Below are 16,849 nucleotides of genomic sequence, written 5' to 3' on the forward strand. Positions count from 1 at the left end.
AGATCGAAATACAGAACAGCCGCCCAAGCAAGGGGTTGATCGCGCCGCCGCTTATATGTGAACACGGCTATTTCCAACAATTCGCCCACGCCTCTTAATCCGCAAGCGACCTGCCGCTGCCGCTGCCACCGCGTCCTCCCCATGACCCCGCCGCTGTGTTCCGACATTCTATATACATTCCCGCTGCGGTGAAGACTCCCCTTCCCCGCTTGCCCGAGACCACAAGGCTCCTTCGCCAGGTGCCGTTCGTCAAAATGGTTAAAGGTCGATATGTAAAACACTGGATAAAAGGTAGGTAAATGGTCTCTTTCGCCTGCCGGCTCGATCTAGGTCACTGCGCAGGCCGAATTGGCGAATTGATTCGCTGGCTCGATCGACCCCTGGTAATTCTCCTCCACACACTCACAGCGTGTCATTGCGCTTGATGAAGTACGCCCTACAAGATGTCAGTCAGAGGCTGTCTCGGGACACGGCGACCGCCACTCGCAACAAGCGTAACATACTTTGAAAACTCATATGCCGACCAGCAGATGGCTGTGCTGGGCATGGTTGTGACGACCCGGGGACGAACACCCTTGAAGAAGCCACGGAAGCCCTCCCGCCGGTACAGAAGCTGGCAGCCGCCGAGAAAGCTGTTGACATTCCGGACCTGAGGGTCCGAAGACGTGCCCTTGGTCTGTAATATCGTCTTGATCACATCCATCGGCGTTGTGAGACCAGCGGCAAAGCCTCCTGCGACAGCTCCAGCCAGACAGTGAGTCATGGGGTCGTAATTCTTCTGCGGGTTCATGGCAGTCGAGATGGACTCATAGGCCAAGAACTGGAGTGCGGTGAAGGGTACGGTCATGGAAAGCGTGGTCGGATACGAGATATAAAAAGCGCCAATGCCCTCATTTTTGTAGACATACTTGGCGCAGTCGACCATCGACCGGTACATTTTGCTCGAATTTTGAATCTGCATGCGCTGCTTGATGACTGAGTGGTTCTTGGCATTAGCTTTCACCCACCCGAGTAATGCATGTCATTCGGCGATTTTGCTACATACCATCGAAAGGATTCATAAAGGCATCGCTGGCGATGGTTGCGGCAGCTCCGCTGGTAGCTGTGGTGGTAGTGATCGTTAGGCCGAATGGTCGACTTTCAAGCATGATAAGCTCGGAGAGAAGAACGATAGGACCTACCCGCTGCCAGAGGATGATGAACTCCCGCCTGGTTGCCTCCCATGGCGTGCTTGACAGCTTCGTACGTAGCAAAGTAGACAGCGTGTGCTGGGCCTGCAATCGTTGAGATCAGAGACTGAAACAGGAGAGCGAATTGATATTGCGGTAGCTTACCGGCTCCAACGATGACACTGGACATGCCTCGCCACAAGCTAAAGAAGCCCTCGCCCGATGCTATTTGATAGGTGCTGCGCAGAACGCCTGTGTATGCCGTTGTCGTGTTGGGATTGAGGACTTGCATTCGGGTCTAACGGGAACATCTGGTCAACAAGAGATGCACCAAAACCAGGATAGGCAGAACATAGTAGCTCATGACACGTGATAGAGCCAAGGGCTGCAGGGAGCTGACGGCAACGGTACCTTTATCGCATCGACGGGATACATGGCGGTGTGCTCCTAAGATGTCGGGTCAGTCAAACTGCGGCGAGGAGGAACAGCGGCGTCTGTCCAAGCTCGGTTGACTCCTGCACCGCTCAGAAAGGAGTAAGCATGCGAGGCCATGAGTTACATACAGCAATGCCAGCGAAGGCCCCCGCCGCCATGTTCTGGAGCAGGGAGAAGTTGGGAGGGAGCGATTCGTAGCTGCCAGGCAAGTTTGTCAGAGCGGTGCAAACGCATGAGGCTGTGAGCAGGATGGAGAGGCTCACTCATAGTCCTCGACCGGCTCGGCACTTGGCTGGGCCATTTCGGCCACAGCTTCAGAAGCTCTGCCGAAGGCCTTGGGTTCGAGAGCAGCCAGGGTGACTGCGGCGGCGGCTCAAGCCACGCGAGTTCGTGGGGATTTGGCTACGCCGGGGGCGCTGGGCGCTGTTCGTGGCCGTGGACGGCTGGAAAACGCAGGAGCAGCAGTGCGGCGAGGAAAGCTGTCGACGCGGGCGCCTGTGGCGAGGCCGAGGACCAGCCGCGGAGGGAGGTCGGTTCGTACGCTCGGAGGCGTTAATGTCAATTCGTCGTGTCGACGTCGGCGCGGACTGCAGGGGATTGCGATGGTCGAGGGCGGGATGAGGAGTCGAGTCGTGCCGTCGCAATGTGGAGGAAGGGCGCGGGATGATGCACCTCGGCGAAGTCGATGATGATGTCTGCTGGGATGGCAGACAAAAATTTCCCGTCGCGGCGCTCCGTTCACGGCCTCGGAGTCCGGCCGGCGCCAGAGTGTCTGGGACAGTGTGAAGCTGCTGCTGGTCTACACTGGGCTGGTGGCTTGGCGGCAGGCACCTATGGCGCCCTGCCTGGGGCAAACAGCCCGTCGGGCGCCCTGAAGGGCCCCTCACTTAGCGCCGCGAAGTCGCTGTGGCTTTGGGCCGTGGCGCGCTCCCACGCTACCCGGCCTGCTCGGCGCGGGACAGACAAGCGCCGTCGGTGTCCGCGCACAGTGTCCAGACAGGCGCCCGTCAAGCCGCATGTGCCGAGAGTGCAAGCCCCCCTCCCGGCCGCTGCGGGATTCCCATCTCTGGCTCTGGATCCCTTCTCGGTACCTAACACCTGTGTACGCGCCGCCGCAAGACGCCACTGGCACGAGGCGTGGGCACGACTGGGACATGTGCGATGAGTTCAGTCAGCGACTAGATCTGTGCATCACCCGCACGACAGTGCACCTTTGAGATAAGCTGCAGTGATGTGATGGTAGTGGTATTCTGCCGCCTCGTTCAGGGGCTAGTCGACCCCCAGTCAGAGAGGACCCCAAGGGCTCTAATCCACGCTCGTCATCGTATCACCGACCAGCCGACAACAGCTCGGAGTCTATTCGGCCTTCCTCACGACCCTCCCATGGCCGTCGCATGTCGCCTCAGAAATGACGAGGGCCTCGTGCGCCGACTTGAGTCCTGGGTTTGATGGCCTTGCTTCACTTCGGTCCTACTCTTTGTCCACGCCGCCTCTAGGAGCCCGGCAAGCGAATCGGATGCTATCGTGCAGGACCCTTTCGTCAAGGCCGCATATTGTTGATTGTGGCTAATCTGCATGAAGAGCTAGCCAGACTACAGAAGAGTCTCTCTCTTAAGTAGAGCTCGTAGACAACCCGAATAGCAAACGTTATCCAAACGCTGCTATAGAAGCTTCCACCTCGTATGCCGGTTTGTCTGCTTCCGTACGGAAAGGCACGTCTCCGTCGGAAGCGGATATGCCGTTTGGCATGACACAAGAGAAGTTCCCGGTGCTCCTACATTCAACACATATTGCGGCATCGGGCTGCAGCGGCTCCCATTCGCGGCCTGCCATCAGACAACGCCTCCGCGCCGATTGTGCTGCGTCTGTCGCAGTTGGTACAGGAGGCCCAGTACTCCCTCGTCAAGCTCTTCGGCATTGGCCGCACTGTTTTCCCGGCTCAGCCCTTTGCCGGGTGAGGTCTCCCATGCGGATTCACCTAGCATCCCATCGCCCTCATACGAGTCTTCTGACCTCCCGGGCACAGAGCCTGCTTCACCATCCTCGAGACTTTCCTCGATGATCTGGCTGTCCATTCGATGACCCTGCCGGGAAGCCCTGGGTCGATGTTGGCTCCTTGCGCCAAATCCGGGCTGGTGATGAGGGTCTAGAAGTACTGATGCCATCGGTGACGGTTGTGCTATGCCCATTCCCAGGCGCGACGCGCGCGACGTTCCTGTTCCTGCTCCTGCCCCTGCCCCTGCCCCCGCCACTCTCGTGCGGGTGCGACCAGATTCTGCTGGGCGGTTTGGCGATGATCCTTGTATATCGGCGGCGAGTGTCGGTGAGTTGAGACTGGGGAAGGTCGGCGGAGGGTGGAATTGTTGGCGCATACCTGGCGGCATGTGCCCGGGGATACCCGTCTTCGGATTAATGACGTAGTTGTCGAGGAATCCATAGTATGAGGCGGCCATCTTGCCGTGCTTGGTGGAATAGTAGTCCTCCCGCACGTCCTGTCCGGGGCCTTGCTGGCCGGTATTCCCAACCCCTCTCCTGAAGTCAAAGACCGCAAAAGAACACACGTACCCCAGTCCGTCCACGTGGATGGTGAACTCGCGGAAGAAGTCGACAATTTGCTCGCTACATTTCGGGAGCGAGAAGAGTAGCAGCATGGGCGTTGTAATAATGCCCATCACTTCCTCCAGGAATATCACGACCTTCATCTTGTACAATTCCGAGAATTCTTGCTTCACCTCGAAACTGTGCAGGCGACCGCGCCAGTGGTCGGGCATGTAATGTGTGTACTCGATGACGTTCCGCAGAGCGTACTCTGGGTTGAAGACGCTCGTCTCTTCCGAGACCATGCCTCTGGTCAGGGCCCAGATACCCCCAAACACTCCCAGGTAGAAGAGCACCGTCCTATCCTTGGTTATTTCAAAGCCAAGGAATAGCTCGGAGTCGAGGACTGTGCAAACGGCCAATACCGCCATTATCGCCCCGGACATGAAAGCGATGCTTCTGGCGATCTCCTCCGTCATGCGCTTTGGAAATTGATCAATGTACCGCGTCGCAAACGGGAACGACATGTGGAGTCTCTCATAAAATATGTGAGGCAACTCGTTGAACTCTCTAAATTTCCATTCAGCGAGAGCAGTGTATTTCCGTGCGGTTGCCAGCTTCGGGTCTTTTTGGTACTCCTGCCAACCAAGTAAGCTTTGTTCTCGAGCGAGGGTGGCATCGCAGCATCTGGGGGATTATGCCGGCGGGCAAGCACGCAGCTTACATGATAGTACGTGAAGAAATACACTATCACCACGTACGCGAGCACGACTGGTGCGAATATGAGGTTAAGAAAACCAGCAAAGTACAGCCTTTGCTTCAGCTTCTGGCTGAGGATGCCCCTTCGATCAGCTCGAAGGAAGTCCTGACGGACCTGGCCACGCTCGTTGAAAGCCATGTCCAAGATACCGTAGTGCAGATACCACTCCATCGTCTTCGAAAATAGCTGCCTTCCTCGTAGAAACGGCAATGGGAGCGACAAGTTGAGTATATCCTTGTTTATCATCGCGATGAGATAGTTGTCCTTCCGCATTAATCGGTTCGCTATGTCGTGAGCATCGAGTCTCTCTTTGGACTGGCTCCCAATATATCGACGCAGGTTCGAAGGGATGTTTGTGGCCGTCTTGGGGTTCTGGTCCCGGAGGGTCATTATCCTGGCGACCACATCTTGCCAGGAAACAGTTTGCATATCCGGCTCAGGTATCTCCAGAAGGTGTACGTAGAAATCGCGAACGTAGATGAGCCGGCGGATTTCGAAGAAGTACTGTACTGACTTCCAGATAAAAAAGAAGGAGTATAGCCAGATGCCGAGATTCCACACGCCGGACATATTGCGCGTGCACTGCGGAATCACGACTTGACTTAACGATTTACTGTGAGGAACCTTGCTGTAATCGACACATTGGCTGAGGAACGTCAGCAGCACTGCAACGAACAGCGTTTCCCTGCCAAGAGTCAGTACATGGCACCTTAACTCAGAGCTGGTTTTTAGCCTTGGGACTGACAGAAGCCACAGAGCATTCGCACACAGAATGCACAGCAGTCCGCCGCCTTCATAGTAGTCGTACACGTCCCGCATGAAGCTGTCGAGGTTCGAAGTGTTGACCCATCGCCACAGCGCCCTTTCCCGCCTACCGCCAGCAAACGCGGCAGGGCCAGACCTTCTGGGCTGAGCTGGCGCACGGCGGTAGCCATCTTCTCGGTGGAGACGCTGCTGCGCAGTCGCGGCATCCCACAGCATCTGTGATCGCCCGCTACGGTTCGCTGTGTGTGGGTTTCGTGTCGGCGATGGGCGGTCGGACCGCTCGTCATCCGTTCTTCGCGCCGTTGCAGCTTCGTTGGGCTCGACCAACAGTGATTCCGGCACGTCGTTGTCGGGGTCTTCTTCGTGCGGAAACCAGTGCCCCGCGTTTCCACTCCGAACGGGATGTTCTCTCGTTGCCTTGCCCAGCTGGTCAGCGCCGTACACAGTAGCGCTGTCGACGGTCATGCGGCTATCGCCGGGATTGAGCCCTTCGGCCCCGAGACCGTGAAACTGATGTCGGAGATTTTCTTCGTCGACGTTGAGGCCATTGCCCTCTTCTAAGTCGCGACTGCCATCACCATCGTCACCGGTTTCGTCATGGGCTCGCAGCTCTTCGTAGAAGGACCGAGCCGTTCCAGAGGGCGGAGTGAAGCGGCTGAATAGATTTGACGCCATGCCAAACCGGTACCTCGGTCGTACGTCGTTCCAGCGCTACTTGTGAGCGCCTCGTCTGCTGGATGGCGTGGGGGCAGCACAGACGCGCAAGGACAGTCGATGCTTGTGGACGAGGCGTTGTCGCAGAGAGCCAGACGTCCGCGCGTCTGTGGGCGCGGACACGATAGCGAGGCAGTCGTCAGCGAGAATGAGACGCCATCAGTCGGTTGTCGCGCATACACAAGCGAGCGGCTTGAAAGAGATGGCCACCCGTCGTGAGAGAGCAGCAGGCGGGGATGGTAGGGTTCGGTCCAGGCAGATGGTCGAGCTGCACAATGCAGAGCCGTCGCTTCGCCAGCCTCCAGCCCAGGGTTTAGAGAGCTGCCTCAAAATCGCCGGGAATCGGTATTCTGATGGTCAGCGGTCGTCCCCAGTCCTATGTCACCTTGAGATACGGCAGCAACAGTATATAGAATGGATAAAGAAGAAGTCAGGTTGGCGAGGCAAAGGCAGCAAGTACTGGGAAACTATAGCAGTGAAGTCCACGTCACATGGTCGAGCTGCCGGCCTGAGCGAATGACGACAGCAGGTGACTACTACCTCCGAGAGCCTGGGGTCAGGCGCGTCGGGACCCACAACGTGCGACCGTGGGGTGCCTGGAGGGAGGGGAGCTCCAGCGGATGACTTTCAGGTTACTAGCGTGGGCCACACGCCTGGTACGACGGTTTGCCGCAAACACAGCTTGCGGCATCAAGTAGTCATTGCAGGGGCCAAAAAACAAAACAAAAAAAGAAACCTGAATGCACCCACGGATGTTGCGGCAGAGGATAGAGGTTCGCGGAACTTGCACAGGTGCTACTGGCGGGCACCGAAAGCTCCAACATTGCCAAATTCTTTACACCTTACCTGCGAGGTACTAGGTACCTAGTACTGTAGGCAGTGCCTCGCTGAAGGCATTTAAGGTAGTTACTAGGTACTAAGTAGGTACCTAGGTAAGTAGCGAACCACAGGCAATCTGGCACAGATACTGGTAGGTACTAGGTACATGTCTGTGGAGTGGCTGCAAGACCCGGCCCATCAAAATACTGGCTTAGGTATTACTAGGTACCTACTCAGGGTTAAAGTACCTGAGACTCCAGGTAAGGTACCTACCTATTATGTACGGAGTAGGTATCCTTCGATTTCACATCTTGCCACGCCACGGTTACGAGCTCAGTACCATCCACGCATCTTCACCTCGAGAGCATTCCCGCCCCTGACATGCAGCCAACCCAAGGTATGCTTGGCGAATCCCAACTGATTGATCAATACTAAAGGTAATTTGGTAATAGTTGGCTACTGAGCCACTCTCTGTGGCGAAGCTCTGGGTGGCCCCAGACCGTGCTTCCTACGTTTCTCTCGCCCAAAACCTCACTCAATGCGGCAGCCTCCACTAGCAAACAACACTCTACCCTGGCATCTGGGCTCACATCTCACACCGTATGCTCTTGCCAGCGCAAGACCAGGCTTCCGCGGACACAGTAACCGGGCCATCCCGCCAGAAGACACTCGTTAGACCATGGCTCTCGACTCGTACTTGGCCCTCGACGGCTTCACCCAGGGCACATCCGGCCCAGGGACTCTCTCGCCGGTGTCACACCCGACACCTTCATCATCCAGAGGCAACAATCCTCTTACGACCAAGCTGTCAACCGTCTTGTCTACCTCGTATTCCGATGCAGACTTTCGCGAAGCACTGGCTCTACTCGATGAGCGCGGCGTTGGCAACGATGCCAGAACGAGGCGCCGCATTCGACTAGATGTTCACAAGGAGGTCATTTCTAGCAACAGCCTTATCGTTGATGAATTCGGGCGAGTCGCCGACGTGAGTGCACTCCACCCAAGTATGCGGTCATGGTTGCATTTGTTCTGACAGCCTACCTAGCAACTGCGTCAGATACGGACAACACTAGGAAAACTGAATGCCGGATATGACAAAATGAAGAATGAGGTTCTCGACGCCCACAAAGAGACCTCTCCCGCCATGCTGGAGTCTGCATCGCTACTCGAGCAGCGGGAGCAGGTGGAGACAAAGCAGCGAGTACTTGCCACATTCAAGGACCACTTCTTGATGTCGGATGACGAGGTCGCCTCATTGACGTCAACTGCTGAGCCAGTAGATGACAGGTTCTTCGATGCTCTCTCAAAGGCAAAAAGTATAAGTCAGAACTGCGAAATCTTGCTCGGCTTCGAACGGCAGACACTCGGCTCGGATTTAATGGAACAGTCTTCTAAGAACATCAACTTCGGCTTCCAAAAGCTATACAAATGGGTCCAGCGGGAGTTCAAGACACTGAACTTGGAGAATCCGCAGATGAACACCTCCATCAGGAGGGCACTTCGCGTTCTGGCTGGACGACCATCTCTGTTCCAGAATTGCCTGGATTTCTTTGCCGAGGCCCGAGATCGCATCTTGTCAGATTCGTTCCAGGTCGCGTTGACTGGCACCAACGCTTCCGGGGCGGAGGAGCCGTCTATAAAGCCCATTGATTTGACAGCCCACGATCCCCTTCGCTACGTTGGCGACATGCTTGCTTGGGTTCATTCTGCTACTGTTAGTGAGCGCGAAGCTCTCGAGGTTTTGTTCGTCGCCGAAGGGGATGAACTTGCCGAAGGTCTCAGATCTGGACGGGACGCTGAAATCTGGCGTCTTGTGATAGAAGATGACGACGAGAATCAGGACGACTTCAACGCACTCAAGGCTCTGGGAGATCTGGTCGATCGAAATGTGGCCGGTGCGGCGAGGGCACTTCGACAACGCGTTGAGCAGGTCATTCGATCCAATGAGGAGACCATCACCGCCTACAAGCTGGCCATGCTCATCAAATTCTACCGAATTACGTTCCACAAGCTTCTGGGACCCAAGGCCGGCCTCGTTGACTGCGCCGCCAGCCTCGAGGAAGAAGCTCTACGACAGTATCGCTCGCTGGTCAGGGACCACATCGCTGCCCTGCAAGGGGAGTTCCAACACGCGCCACCCGATCTTGGACCTCCGGCGTTCCTCTCTGATGCGCTGAGGCAGTTGGGTACGATCATGAAGACATACGAATCCTCTTTGTCTGCCGCGGAGGATCGCGAGAGTGATTTCAAAGACGTCTTAGCCGAAGCTTTTGAGCCTTTCTTGGCTGGCTGTGAGAATATGGCGCGCCCACTCCAGGCACCGGGTGACGCAATATTCCTGATAAACTGCAGGCGTGCCGCAATCAAGTGTCTCGAGGTATTTGACTTCACCAAGCAGCGTGCGACTCGCCTCCGACAGAGCATAGAGCACGAGTTAGAAGACCTTGTTGGCGACCAACATCTCTTCTTCTGCACCAGCTCGGGGCTTGGGCCTTTGCTAGGTAGCCGCGGGGAGGGACGTTTTGAGAGCGGGGCGAAGCATCTGACCAAAGACGCACTCGCGCGGGCAAGCCAGCAACTGGACGATTTCCTGCCATCGGCGATGATGGACGCAATGGAGAGACTGAAGCGACTTCAGGATACGACGCTGGCTCGGCATGCCACAGAGGAAGCCGCGAGTCGATTCTGCCGCGATTTCAGAGATTTGGAGCTGGAAATTGAAAAGATTGACGATCGGGATGTGTCGCAAGGAGCGGATGAGCTTGGGCTCAGGTCAGTGTTTCCTCGCACAACGGCTGAGATGCGGGTACTACTGTCTTGATCATGGAGCAAGAGAACCCGCGTGTCAGCTATGCTGGGCCTAGCCTTCCCCAGCATAGTCATCTTGAGCTTGAATGCGTATAGCGTGCACCACGTCACGATCCACAAGCCCATTTACGTGCGAGGTGCGTCGGCAACGTGAACAGGACTTGACTTGTAGGCTTACCCTAGCTTTGTCCTTTGGCTCCGTGAAATCCGTCGCTGCGCCCGCAATCATCCAAAGTGGCCAAGATACGCTGTGCCGTTTAAGGCGTGCTGTAGGGGAGGAGACTCGCTAACCCAACAGGTGCCCGCAGGAACTGGCAAGCCAGGCCTCGAGGCTTCTTGGTCGGGTCACGGAGCCAATTTGCGGTCAGTAAAGTTCGGAACAGTCGAGGAAGCTTTCTAAGATTTACAGTCACAGACATTCGGGACCCCGAAACCTTGTGTAGTGTGCGCAGGGGAGGATGAGATCAATTGCCATGATAGACGACACCTGCGCAACTGCTAGAATAGGACTAGAATTAATACCTTGAGCATGCCACGGTACCCGCGGGGGTCCCGGTAGTTGGACTTGCAGGCGGGCTGGGAAGACAGGCTCCATGGAATGTTTCTTGTCCGCTGATGCTGTCTCGTACTTCGTAGGTAGCCTCCGGTCAGCCCCGCCTTACCTCACTGGGGGGCTCAGCTTTGCCCTGGAGAAGGAAGTTCCAAGACTCCATGGGATGGAACCTGGAATGGATCCTGAGAACCTCTGTGAGGCACTTGGTGGCGCCCAAAGTACCAGCCCGGGCAGCAGGTATTACCTCACCTCAGTGCAGCGGCGTCATCCACTGGGCACCTTATTAGAGGTACTTATCTATGGCGGCGCGGCGCGGCTGGTATTAGCGGGGTACCCGTTCCATGCCGGGACGGTGCCTCAGCTTGGGCGGTCTGCGCGGCACCGGGCAGGATCCGTGTCTCGCTATCGGTCGCCTGCGGCGCCCACATCTGAACCGCGCTGTAGGCACTGCGATCGGGCGGCCCAGGTACCTCCACTCGCTATACCACACGCGTCGGCACCAGCACACATGTGGGCGTCGACGTCAGAGCCACCAGCTGCGCCAAGACTCGTACACCACAGCCGCTCGTCCCCGGCTGCCCTCGTCCCGTCCTCGGCCAAAGAATTACGACGACAACACATGATCCCACGCACGGCTATGAATCTGCAGTGAAGGCCATGTTGCGCAACAAGGCCTTCACCGTCCTCCAGAAGACGTATGACGACAGCTATCTCAGCTGTTCGACTGCCGTCTACTATGAAAGCCAGGTTTGTGCCAGGCTGCCCGTCCCCGGCGCCGTCTTCAACTGACGTTTTGTTGAACCACAGGGCGATGAGATCGAGGCGATGCGCCACTGGAGGAGTGCGCTCGAGCAAATCTACGAGCACCGCGCCAAGGCAGCGCCAGGCTACGGTCCGCAGACGGACACCGAGAGGGCCCTCGTCGACGCCCTTCGCGAGCTGGAGCTGCAATGCAAGGAGAGAATCGACCTTCTCGAGGCGCTCCGAGCGTCACGGAGCGAGGGAGCATCCCCGTCCCCAGGTACCAGGCTCTCCAAGACGCCCCCCGAGCCATATCGTCCCGTCGACCGCACCAAGGGCTCCATCGGCCAGGGCACCATACCCGCCGTGACCTATTCGGAACTCTCGCGCCCCTCAATCCCCAGCAGGCCCTCGCTACCTGCCCGGACATCGTCAGAGGTCGGCTTGAGTGCAAGCGTCGGTGCTCGCCTGGGCCCCTCGTCGTCAAACAACGATTTGCACAGAACCAACTCGCCGAAGCTGCCTCCGCGCCCGGACAAGGCCGTCCGTTCCCCCAGCCCGGAAAAGCACACCATGAGGACTACATTGCGGTCTGGTAGGATGGGTGAAAAGCCCCAAAAGACGGCACGCATATCACCGAAGCCTATCGCAGAGGGCCCCAGCAAAGCTGCCACACTCGCGTGGACGGCCCTTGGCTCGAGGGAACGAGCCCTCAAACCGTCGAGTGATGGTGCCACGGCCAGCCAGTTCCTTTCTCCACGCAAGTCCTCCGACGGCCTTCCTCGGCCCGGACCTTCCCAAAACTTCCAGTGGGATAGCCACTCTCGACGCTTGGTCACACCGCGCGACCCCGATCACTTTTCTAACGGATCCCAAGCCATTGGCACGCCTAGACATTCTGACGAATACTCACGTGGTCGGCCGTCGCTGCTGTCCGTAAGTGCAGCATCCAGTGCGTTGAACTCGTCAGCCCAGGACCCCCATCCTGTGGACCAACAATCGTCAGGCCGTCCGGTGCCTTCAAAGCACTCGGCCACGATAGCTTCGCCAGGGAAACCCCAAAGGCGTCACCGATCCAGCAGCTCCGGGGGTGCGGAAGACTCGGGGGAGTCAGACAAGAGGGATACATCAGAAACAAGAGCCCGCGGCAAAGCTATTGCCAGACGACCGGTTAAACCGCCACAGCCTCGTACGAATAATGAAGATCGCGCGCGACGGCGTCAGCCACCAAAGAACCGGCATGCTTCTATATCAAGTACATCGAACGACGAGCTGGAGGCCGCTGTCACCCAAGCCAGGACAGCGGAACGCAACGCGGCGGGCGCCAAACTGCTTCCTCGCGACACCTCGTCAGATCGAGAATCAGGAAACGAGAGCTCCACTGACTCGGCTTGGAAGAGGAGGAAGGCCGCCATTCTGAAGAACTTGCCACCGGGCGTCGATGAGGCGGCAGCAAAACAAATTTTAAATGACATTATTGTGCACGGCGATGAGGTTCGCTGGGGAGACATTGCTGGTTTGGAAATTGCAAAGAATGCGTTGCGAGAGACCGTGGTCTACCCCTTTTTGAGGCCCGACCTATTCATGGGGCTTCGCGAGCCGGCTCGTGGAATGCTGCTCTTTGGGCCGCCTGGCACCGGGAAGACGATGCTGGCTCGTGCAGTAGCCACAGAGTCGAAGTCGACATTCTTCTCTATATCTGCAAGCAGCCTCACAAGCAAGTACTTGGGCGAGTCCGAGAAACTTGTCCGAGCCCTTTTTGGCCTTGCGCGGGCGCTTGCCCCAAGCATCATCTTCGTCGACGAGATCGACTCACTCCTGTCACAGCGGTCGGGGTCTGGCGAACATGAAGCGACGAGGCGAATCAAGACCGAGTTTCTTATCCAATGGAGCGATCTCCAGCGAGCGGCTGCCGGACGTGAAACAACTGAGAGAGACAAACAGCGAGGTGATGCCAATAGAGTTTTAGTATTGGCCGCCACGAATCTTCCTTGGGCCATTGATGAGGCTGCAAGAAGGCGATTCGTCCGCCGCCAGTACATACCGCTTCCGGAGCCTCACACGCGGGAGACACAGCTTCGCACCTTACTTGGCCAACAGAAGCATAGCCTGTCATCCGCCGACATCAAGGAACTGGTGCAGCTGACTGAAGGTATAGTCTTCATACCCCTCGTGGCCAATGGTCACGTAGCGATTTTTAACTGACGGGCAGCAGGCTTCTCCGGATCCGACATCACAGCTCTGGCAAAGGACGCAGCTATGGGTCCGCTTCGGTCGCTTGGAGAAGCCCTTCTGCATATGACTATGGACCAGATCAGACCCATAATGCTGGACGACTTCAAGGCAAGCCTCGGGACGATTCGCCCCAGCGTTGGCAAGGCTGGGTTGAAAGAGTATGAAGATTGGGCCCGGGAGTTCGGGGAGAGGGGAGGCTAGGCCGAAACAAAGCCTGCGCGGAGTATAGACCTCGTCAGTGTCAGACCATCGGAGTCTCACGGGTACTGGCGATACATGTAGCGTGTAGCAGTTATAGGCTACATGTGTGTGACTTGGTTAACCAACAGAGAAAAGTACGACGAGGCGAAAGCCGTACGCATCGGCAGTTCCAGGGCAAGTAAGACCGGCAGTTCCAGCAAGCGGCCGGTCTTCCGTGTCTGCTGTGGATATGAGGTGGCTTGCCCTAGGCCTGTCTTCTGCGGTTGAACTATTTTACATTTGGTATCACAATTCCCGAGGGGCATGTCGCCCACCCTTTTGTGAGAGTCTCTTTGCTCTCATGGAATCTTCGTCGGCTGCCCTTCTTGCAGCCCTGCGCTCGTCTTTGTCTGCCTTCTTGGCCTCGCGATCGGCTATACGCTCTTCCAAAGTCGGTACAGGTGGGCGTTGGTCGATGGGAGAGCCGAACGGAGCAATGATTTGCTTAATAACATGTCTCTTGTTCTTCGAGGTCGGCCATCCCGGGGCGATAGAGACGACGTCGCCAGTCCTGAGGGACGAGTTCGGGTCGTGTACAAGGTAGTGTTTTGGATCGGCAAACCACTGAAGATTCGCACGAGATAATCAGTTGCTTGTGGCCCCGGGAAGGGTGAAGTGGTGTCAAATCATGGCCTTACCTTGTTGACAATTTTATTCCATTTCTGGCCACCCACTCGCACCTTGACAGTCTTTTGCATGAGGCCAGCGGAAACGACGACGCCATGGAGCTCATGCGTTACACGGCGCGCAGCTTTGGCTACTTGGGACGCCATGTTCGTTGTCCGAGCCCGGCGCCGTGACAGCTCGAGTACAGAGGAAAACCAAGGGCGGCACGGTTTCGTGGGATCGTGACTGGTGATCGAGCCGAGTCCAGGGCTAGTTACTCGTTCGTCTCATGACTTTGCGACCCGATCGCGCCACTTATGAGAATGAAAACCTGCCGTAGTTGTCGTCGCTTTCTGTGCGTTTGAGCGCTGCTGCTGGATGGTCGCGAGAATATGGGCTCCCGGATTTACCTGCGCTGCAGACAAGTCACAGAGCATGTACCAGAAGAATGCAGTGCGATAAAATTCTGCCGGGACAATGTTCACCGCCTTGTTATGTAATCGTGGAGTTGGCTCGTAAATAGTCGTACTCCGAAATACCCAGACTCTAGTGTGGAAACAGAGAAGACTCTGCCACGTGCCGCCGCGATAACTTTCTGCACAAGGGTCCAGTCAACGATTCAGCTCCCGAAGTCGATCACTCCGTCGCTTGTTCTCAGGCCAACACGAACCACCTCCTCAAGCTTGCAACTGCTTACATCTCCACAAGGTAGGTCACATCAAGCCGCCGTCTGACAAGCCTGAGCCTGAGTATTAACACCAGAGGCCCGTCAGTAGACGCTCCGAAACCCCTCATTCCAATCTGCCTCATCCGTCGATCGACTTCGCGGACCAATCGCAACCACTCTTGATAATGTCGTCTCCGGATCGCCGTGCTGGAGTAAAGCGACCTAGTAAGACATTGCAAATTCGTTCCTGAACTACCTCATCAGTAGTTCGCAATGGCATCCGCTGACCGACGGCCCCGCCATCCGCCACCTAGGGACGCAATCGCTTCCTCCTCCAGCACTTCCTCAACTCGTGGCGGAACAGAACACCCCCATCCCGCCCGCCGACAAGGACTCGCAGCGTCTCATCGTCGTGCTATCGAATGCAAGTCTTGAAACGTACAAGGCCTCACATGGAAGCGCTAGTCGCACGGGTGTCCACCGCGAGGACAAGTACTCGCTCCTCAACAGCGATGAACACATCGGGGTGATGCGCAAGATGAATAGGGACATCAGCGACGCTCGCCCCGACATCACCCATCAGGTGCTGGCCCTTCGTCGGGAACGCTTGCTTGATAAGTCGCAACAATGCTGACCAATGAGCAGTGTCTGTTAACCCTCCTGGACTCGCCCATCAACAAGGCCGGCAAGCTTCAGATATATATCCACACGGCAAAGGGTGTCCTCATTGAGGTATCGCCTTCGGTCCGCATCCCGCGCACGTTCAAGCGATTCGCCGGTCTTATGGTACAGCTGCTCCATCGCTTGTCCATCCGATCTACCAACTCCAACGAAAAGCTGCTGCGTGTGATCCAGAACCCTATTACTGACCACCTCCCCCCAAACTGCCGCAAGGTAACATTGAGCTTCGATGCGCCGCTGGTTCGTGTTCGTGAATACGTTGAGACCGTCGGAACAAAGGAGAGCATCTGCGTCTTTGTGGGAGCCATGGCCAAGGGCGCCGACAATTTCGCGGATTCCATGGTCGATGAAAAGATTTCCATCAGCAACTATTCCCTTTCAGCTAGTGTTGCTTGCAGCAAGTTCTGCCACGCGGCAGAGGATGTCTGGGACATTCTTTAGGCCGTGCCTACCAACCCGGAACGGGTTTGAGGACTGGCAGTCCTAGAGGGCGGCAAGGGGACAGGTGAGAGCCAAGGCGAAAGCCTGGATCGCCTCGCTGAGCAGCGATACAACATCGCCGCCACACGAGACGATCCGGCAAAGACTTGGGTCGCCTGGGCTTGGCGCTGTCGCTTGTTTTTACAACCAAAACTCGGGGCGTTCAACCGACAGGTCCAAGACGCTTTCAACTCTTGTGTATGCCGTTTCCTGAAGTGCAGGCAGGCTAGGAGCCCGGCCGCGGCCGGAGACGTCGGGATACGCCGAGGCCGTTTTCGCCAGCTTGCCGAGCGCTCAAGAAATTCCTGCGCGGCGCGGGCGGTGCGACTCGGAGCCCGACAGCCAGTTGAGCCCGCCGCAGCGGTGGCCATCACACCACAAGAATATGGCCAGACATCATGCGGGCCTCTGGGCCAAAAACTCCAGGAGATGGTCGGTCAAGGTGACGAAGTAAAGGCAGCGAGGCGGCAGACTGTGAGGAAGTCTCGCAGTATAGATGCAGAAATGGCTTGGTTGAATTCAAGAGATTTATGTTGGTTGAGCCACACACCACCCAAGTCGTCTCGCATGTGCCTCCCACCAGGGGCCAGGGGCCAGAACACCTATGAACAAGAGTACGGCAACCGTAGGAGGAGGGA

General features: G+C 56.9%; 3 protein-coding genes across 3 annotated transcripts; 2 read left to right on the plus strand and 1 right to left on the minus strand.

The window, feature by feature from the left end:
* Positions 1-402: 402 nt before the first annotated feature.
* On the minus strand, positions 403-6,342 carry PLICBS_005682 (autophagy protein atg9; the record flags this gene model as incomplete). Its single annotated transcript, XM_018319378.2, has 11 exons — positions 403-436; positions 504-975; positions 1,046-1,102; positions 1,182-1,274; positions 1,335-1,467; positions 1,581-1,616; positions 1,733-1,802; positions 1,868-1,964; positions 3,979-4,780; positions 4,867-5,587; positions 5,648-6,342. The coding sequence occupies 11 exons, from the start codon at positions 6,340-6,342 to the stop codon at positions 403-405; spliced, it is 3,210 nt and encodes a 1,069-aa protein (XP_018181852.1).
* Positions 6,343-7,879: 1,537 nt separating this feature from the next.
* On the plus strand, positions 7,880-13,738 carry PLICBS_005683 (Golgi transport complex subunit 6; the record flags this gene model as incomplete). Its single annotated transcript, XM_065600780.1, has 7 exons — positions 7,880-8,185; positions 8,246-9,972; positions 10,030-10,145; positions 11,211-11,308; positions 11,369-12,238; positions 13,403-13,454; positions 13,515-13,738. 7 exons carry the CDS (start codon positions 7,880-7,882, stop codon positions 13,736-13,738), a joined length of 3,393 nt encoding a protein of 1,130 aa, XP_065456852.1.
* A 1,939-nt stretch (positions 13,739-15,677) lies between these two features.
* PLICBS_005684 (18S rRNA pseudouridine methyltransferase) lies at positions 15,678-16,172 on the plus strand (the record flags this gene model as incomplete). The annotated part of the gene is made up of 1 exon (XM_065600781.1): positions 15,678-16,172. One exon carries the CDS (start codon positions 15,678-15,680, stop codon positions 16,170-16,172), a length of 495 nt encoding a protein of 164 aa, XP_065456853.1.
* Between the last annotated feature and the right edge of the window lie 677 nt (positions 16,173-16,849).

The sequence above is a fragment of the Purpureocillium lilacinum genome (genome assembly GCF_023168085.1).
Source record: "Purpureocillium lilacinum CBS 284.36 DNA, scaffold_4, whole genome shotgun sequence".
NCBI classification, from domain to species: domain Eukaryota; kingdom Fungi; phylum Ascomycota; class Sordariomycetes; order Hypocreales; family Ophiocordycipitaceae; genus Purpureocillium; species Purpureocillium lilacinum.